Source organism: Gavialis gangeticus, unplaced genomic scaffold (assembly GCF_001723915.1).
Source record: "Gavialis gangeticus isolate Ggan-Ray unplaced genomic scaffold, GavGan_comp1, whole genome shotgun sequence".
NCBI classification, from domain to species: domain Eukaryota; kingdom Metazoa; phylum Chordata; order Crocodylia; family Gavialidae; genus Gavialis; species Gavialis gangeticus.
In genome coordinates, this window is record NW_017729029.1 from 1305092 (window position 1) to 1312342 (window position 7251).

General features: G+C 47.7%; 1 protein-coding gene across 1 annotated transcript in view; it reads right to left on the reverse strand.

Moving 5' to 3' along the window:
• The window catches only part of EDA2R (ectodysplasin A2 receptor), a 14438-nt gene that overhangs the window by 631 nt on the left and 6556 nt on the right, over positions 1–7251 (reverse strand). The window contains exons 6-9 of the mRNA XM_019521095.1: positions 6540–6686; positions 5390–5904; positions 4473–4521; positions 22–3992 (exon numbers count right to left, since the gene is read on the reverse strand). Coding sequence (XP_019376640.1) covers positions 3718–3992; positions 4473–4521; positions 5390–5904; positions 6540–6686 — 986 coding nt within the window. The 3' untranslated portion in view covers positions 22–3717. The remainder of the gene's footprint in view (positions 1–21; positions 3993–4472; positions 4522–5389; positions 5905–6539; positions 6687–7251) is intronic.

Consider the following 7251-nt stretch of genomic DNA (forward strand, 5'->3'; position numbering starts at 1 on the left):
AAACAAAAGAGAGCAGGAAACCTGGAGGGTGTTTCAGGAGGGAGGAAAATGGAGAGGAAAAAAAAAGAAAAGAAGGGTGCAATGAACATTACGTACCAAATCCTGATTCCATTGAAGTTAATGGCAGTTTAATGGGACTTTAATAGGATCAAGTTTCATACCAGTGGGATAATACTGTTTTCTGTTTCATCTCCCATCTGAGGATTTCAAAGAAATTGTAAACATTAAGCCTCACAATAGCTCTATGAGGTAGGCAAGGAGTATTGGCTGCACTTTAGAGCTGGGGAAACTGAGGCACAGAGAGATGATGGACTTCCCCAGGGTCCATCAGCATGGCAGTGGCACAGCTGTATGCATATCCCAGATCTCCTGACTTCCAGTGCTATGTGCCATTCACAAGACCTTTCTGCTCTGTATCTTGGCGTTTGTTGGCTTTTAGCCACTCTTGTTAACTGTCATGAACCAGAGCGCAGTCATTTGCTAGGAACACTGAAAACCATCCTGCCCTCTTCTCTCTATCCCTCCCCACCTGCTACCAACCATTCCCAGTACATCCAGCCAAAATCATGCTACATCCCTGCCACTCCACTGATCCTCAGGCAACGTGAACAAACTGGCCTGTATGCCATGCAACATGCAGGGCAGAAGCTGCCAAGAAAGGTGCCAAGTATGAACAGCTTAATTTCTTAGCTCTGGGAAGGGAAGGTTTCACCAGGTACAGTCCAACTCATGGTCTCAAGGGCTCATGGGAAGACGAGAACTGCCCAGTGCACACAATACTAACTGGAGCACTTCAGCAAAGCTGTGAACCCAGCAAAACTTCCTCCTCACCTCCTAATACTGCTCAGCACCACTGAATCTGCTCAGAATGTGCAGTGTCCCAGACCTCCTGGGATTAACAATGCTCCATTAGACTCTCACCATTTGGAGTATACAGCAAGGTGGAGATATGCAGCTAGGTGGCACAATCTGAACCTTGGCCCCAGACATCAGTTTAAAGACCCTGTTAAAAATAATAATCCCTGCACAACAAAGTACAGAATGACATGGCATATTGAGCCACACACAGGAAAAGGCCAACACCAGTACCTTGGTCAGAGTGGAGCTAGCCACATTCTTCTCGGTTACAGGTTTTAAACAACCCGTACCCCCTCCCAACACAGAACCCATCCTAGAGCCCAGGATAGAGATAATTAGAGGAGCTTCCTTTCTCTTCCACTAGGTGCCAGTCTTCAGCCATAAATAAAGAAAAGCAGTGGCCTCCTTAAGTCAGCCTGGGTCCAATTTTACCTGGTAGATGCTCACTAGATCCTACCTACAGCAAATTGTAGAGAAACCCTGGTTGGGGTTACAATAAAAGCCCCTGACTGAATGCACTGCACACTCCTTAGTGCAAGTCTGCTCCCAGCAATTCCTCTCCATAGAGCACAGTTGTTCAGTGAAAAAGACTTTGCTATGAAAGGAATCCAGCATGGCACAGCTGAGAGCCAGGGCAGGAAAACACACTGACAATATAATAGGGTTTGTCACACGCCAGTGATCATCGCAGGAAGGGACGGGGGTGTACTCTGCAGCCACAAGGCAAACTACTGCAGATGATCACCAGCACTGGATTCCTATCCCATATCCACCCTGGCCTCTCCCTAGGAGGTGAGAGGCGTGTCTCATTTTCTCCTGAAGTATTTGCCCCTGATGAAAATACCGTGTTTAGAGGCTTGTGTTAATGTTGCTTCTGTCAGTCAAAACAGCTCTCAAGTGGAAGGATTTTTCCAGGCTTATGAGCACTTTAGATCATTTCATACCTCGCACATCTCCCCTGATCCAATTTGTCAAATCATGTTAATCGTTTCACACAGAGTAAATCCAAAAAACGGCCAAAATTGTGAAAACGGCCTGGAAACCTGTAGCCACCAGCTATGGAATCTGCCTACAGGCACCAGCTCCAGGAACATCAGAAAGACAAACAGCGTTGAACTGTTGCAAGTTCTGACACATCTTCGCAGAGGGAAGTAAAGACAAGCCACTCTTGTTACGGCCATCCTCAGAAATCAGTGTGAGGCTGTTTCCAGCCTGAACAACAAAATGATTTTAAACAGCCGTTTTTATTACTAATGGCACAATTATTTTAATACTTATTGTAATGAGCCCACAACCATTGGGCTTCCAGCCACAAAGATCATCAGCTAAATCAAACACACATGTACTGAAAAGAGAACTCCCTGCCCCTGCTCTCTGTACAGAGGCCCTTGCAGATTCCTTCTACTTGTCAATAGTATTTAGCTGCCTATTACCTTTACCAGCTAAAAATCGCTGAATCCATTCATGATCTACCAAAATAAAAGCTAAGGCTCCCCATATTTCAAGATATAATCTGGGCACTTACAGCCAGGAAATGAAGAAGAAACCTACACCTTGTGCTACACCAGGTCCCATTTTGATCATGTATCCTTAAAACCTCAGATATTTAAGATGCATAGAAGACTTGAATGTGACAAAACCCTTGCTGTGAGATGCCACAAATATTGGCACGGAAGAGCCCATTAGCAAGTATTTGTGTGGCAAGCAGGCAGAGATGCTGGGTAGGAGATGAGGGAAAGCAATGACTACCTTGCTGTCTTACTTAGGAGCAAAATTCCACAAAACTTAAACACCCCAACTCTTGATCTGAAATATCCTTCTGAAGAAAATGGTACCATGTCCATAACCAGGAAGGGAAATTGAAATGTAGCACCATTTTGGCATGGCACGTGAGCCTCCCTGGAGAACTTACAGCTGAACAACCCTTCAAGAACTGTGCCCTGTATTAGTGCACAGAGGAAGAAGACACCAAAAAACCAGCCCCAGCTTCTGGGTGCTGAGCAGAAACCCAAGAAATCCAGTGTTTGCTAAATGGGGAAGGCCCATATCTGAAAAGTTATAGATTCATGAAATGACTGCTGGGCCTGTGAGAGACAGCTCCACACAGCAGAGTGGACCAAAACTCCCCTTAAGAAGAGAAGGCTATTTTAATACACTTCCATGTATCCCTTTGAATAAACCAATCACAACAACCAAGAGGATCCCGAAAGAGAGAGAGAGAGAGAACTTAGTCCGCAGGCAGGAAACAACCCCACGGAGAATAACAGAGGCAGGAAACAACTCCAAATTACTGGTTTACAAAGAAGACCCATAAAGACTGAACCACCTGGAAGGGTCATGGCTGCTGGGTGGTTCAGAAAATATTTTAAAAGGCCAATCCAGCTAACACTGAGTCTTCCCAAGGATCAGTCTTATCACACACCAGCACCAGGCCATGGAGGCAGAAGGCCCTAAAGCCATTCACAGTAGCCAGGAAGGCCAGTTTGTCTCTGGACACAGATATACACAAGTCTGAAGGCAGACTGTGGAAGAAGTTTGTGCATCATTACTGAAGAACCCAATGGTGGCCAGCATGAGGCACGGCTCCAGCAGTGGTCCAGGGTATATGAAAAGCTCATTGTGGGTGTCCAAAGTGCACGGGGCTGATACTCTCATTGGTTCCCCTTGCTTTCCTCATAAGCAAAGTGTTCCTGCTTACCCTGTGATTTTACCTCAAGATGCAAAGGCCTTCTTCACACAGTTGAAGACCAGATGGCACTGGAGACCAGATGGGCACATTGCTGCCAGGTCCCTCTGGCTGATAAAATACCTACAGCTCCTCTGCTCCCATCGTGCTACCTACCACCGGAAGCTCAGGGTCTAGCTCACAGCAAAGTGATCACACAGCAAGAGCAAGGCATCAAAACGGTGGAGTTGCTGTAGGGCCCGGGCCAGGACAGGAACGGTGACTGTGTCCCCTGAGGAGGTGAGGTGAGTGACCAGCTGCTCAAATCCAGACATCTTGCTCACCAGGTGGGCTGGGACCCCTAGCTCCATCCCCACATGGCTGAAATTCTTTACACCAGGTAAAGAAGGGTCCAACTGGAAGCCAAGCGACAGCACCAAGGAGTGAGGGAGCTGTGCTATCGGGAGACCTGGGGATGGCAGTACAAGAAAGTGGGGTGAGTCTCTTATCAGCTAGAGCAAAGGCACCCAGCAAATAGGGTGGCCAGGATCATATCACTTCCTAATGTCCATGCTTCTGATAAGACACTGTAACATATTTAGCCTTGCCCCACCTCGCAGACACCTCTGCCACCCAGAGCATTTGATTTTAGTACTCAGCATCATGGAGCCAAGCTCTCATCCCTGGAGAGGGAGGGGGCTTAACCCTCACTTTTAAAAGAAGGGAATGGTTTAATGAGTGTCATAGAAAGGCCTGCATTAAAATCTGTTCCCTGAATCCATAACCACAGGACAATGAAAGAGATGCACATTCCTACAGAAACTGGCAATGCCATGCTGGCCTGGGTGGGCCGCTGCAGGCTCTCTTTTTCCTAGGGCCTAGCTCCCTCCACTCTGACCCCTAGTGAGCAAAAGCATGACCAGAAAATACAACCCAGACATTTTCTCACCTTGTGTAGTGCTGGTGATCCCAGTCACAAGACTCCGGGTGTCATCCACCTGATAAGACACAGCCCCCAAGGTTGGGGAGATTCATCAGAGAATGAGCAACAACCACATGTGGGTCTTGTCAATGCCCCTAGGACCCATGGTGCACCTAGCAGGGGCATAACTGTTGTTCTGTATGGTATTAATCCTCCACAACCCCAGTAAGAGCACTATGTCCTTCCAGCAAACCACATTTTCAAGCATTGCTTGAATCTAAACTATTACATCATTTGCTGAGTGGGACTTTTTTGCATCTCAGAAAGCACACCTATTCATTACTAACTGGTAATGAGAACTGGATGGCTCAAGGGCCTGAGAATCAGGAATTTTTCATCTCCAGATCAACGTTCTACATGGGCAAATCTGCAAGGTTGATTCATTTACAAGTGATGCTAGAGTCAGGTGGAGTGCAAGGCTCATGCCTAACTAAAGATACGCTTGTATTTTCTATGAAGGGACTCTGCCCTTGTGCCAGGCTGGGTATCTTGAACCCTGCTGAGGTGAGCAGTGGCTCCATGTCCCATAGTTTTTTGATTATCCTGTGAAACGAGTTGGTAGGGCCTACATCAGTTCTCTGCAAAGGGGCATGTCCATTTCACTTAAACCCCCACAATTAACTAATGAGGATGCAATTAGATTTCTGGTAGATCACTGGATTTTTGAGCTGCTCACCTGACCAGTGGGAGCTGGGCTGAGCTCTTTCCCAAACTCAGATTACATATCACTGACAAGTCATCACATGGTGACTGGCCAGTGCTGAAGCTGAACCACCTGCAGGGGAAAGGTTCTGTGCTCCCAGCTCTGTTGTCCCTTCCCTCCCTGTGTCAGGCCCATAATGCTATTGTTTTTCATACAGAGGGGTGAGGTGGGGTGAACTTACTGGCTGCTCCCCACTTTCAGCTGTGGGGTTTCGGCAGGCTGGGGACAAGCCCCTGGCAGGCTCCATAACGAATCCACACTTTGCTTCAAGGGTTAACTCAGATTTAGCTCTTGGGACTGTTTGAGCCACCTCATTTGCTGCATCCTCCTGCCTTCCAGTGCCCATGCACTCAGCCTGCGTGGAGAATTTCTGCAGGTCTAGCTCGGTGCACTCCACTGGGGCATGGGGCCATTTGTGCTGCATCTCTGAGGCACATGATGAGAGAGGGGCCAGGGCTTCTGTGAACTCAACTGGGCCCTGCCTGACATCTGAGGAAGACAAGCCCCCTGCAGAGCCGTCGCTGCACCCTGAGTTCCTTATCAGGGGTTGGGTCTCCAAGACACTCCTCGCCAGCTGGGATTTGGGACTGGGGCTGCTGGCAATCACCTGGGACAACTCCAAATCATGGTGGGCAGCAGGGAACTGAAGGCCAACAGTTTCTCCATCAGAAATAAACTGAATCACTTCAGCTGGACCTGAAACCAAAAGAATCGCGAATTAAAAGTCTCTGGGTTCCCCCTTGCAAAGCTTCCTATCTACACTGCTTTAGGCAGCTGCCAGTCAACAACTCCATTAAACCCCATCTTCCATGTAGCCTCACACCGCAACCGCCTGTCTCTCGGCTCAGAGGCGTAGGCAGAACTCCCTTCGAATCCTAAGAGTGCCTTATATCCACAGGGTAGCAGTCAGCACTGCTGACCAGACCAAGTCACTACTACTGTAAAGACCAGGGCTCCCTTCTCCCTAACAGGAGAGAAAGACATTGAACCTAGAGGAAGTGAGACTAGTGCTAGTGCAGTGTCTGCTAAGAAGGAGACTGCAGTGAGAGGTCAGCACAGCCCTCAAAGCCTGGGGACGTTTCTGAACTCACCAGGACTTCTGCCATCCACAGCCCAAAAGAAAATTCTTAGCATAACCAAGCTCTGTCCATGTTGACCGTCCCAGTAACTAACCCCAAGGACATTGAACCCAGGAGTTAGAGATGAATGGGAGAATAGTTTGTGGTGACAAAGATATTGATGATCCTTAGCACTGGATGCTCCTTTCTGGCTGAGAAATTGACCCCTCCCTGAAACCCAAGAAAAAGCAGAACAGCAATAACAACAGTTACCTTCTGCTTGCCTGTAGCAAGGGCTCAGTTTCTTCATACCCAAGCAGCATGGACTAGTCATCTGTTCCTCACATGGAAACCTGCCTGGAGTGGCTGAGGCCTGGAACATCGCTCTGTGTCCGGAGAAATTCTGAGTCCTCAGAAAAACTTTAGAGTATAAAAAGAAACCAATACAAGTGAAGATCTGGCTTAATTTCCCACAATGCACTATGCCATTTGTCTTGGCAATTGAGTCAGTGAATGATAAAAGCCTGGCATGGAGGATGAAGCATTTCTCATGCACTCGTGCCAATGTACTTCCATGCTACCCAACCGACTTCCTACAGGCCTTTCTACAAGCACCTCCATGATTCTTTTGATCTAGAACCCTGCAAACCCTGCCACATGCCCTGAAAAAAGCCCAAGGTGAGAGTGTCAAAGTTAGCATCACATGGGCTAGGGTCAGAAGTTACACATAAACTGGTTTAAGTGATCAGAAACTGGTTTAAAACTGTAACAGAACAGAAGCTCAGTGTACATACACCAGTTTCAAAATGGCTGAAACTGGTTTAAGATAAACCTGACTGAATGTAGTATCAGACTTAATTGATTTGGTCAAACCGGTTTATGAAACTTCTGTCCCAACCCCCTTCCTAGTTCTAGTTAAAACAGTCTCCCAGCTTGTTTTCCAGCCCTGGGCTGGGCTGGGCTGGGCTGGGCTGGGCTGTCTGCT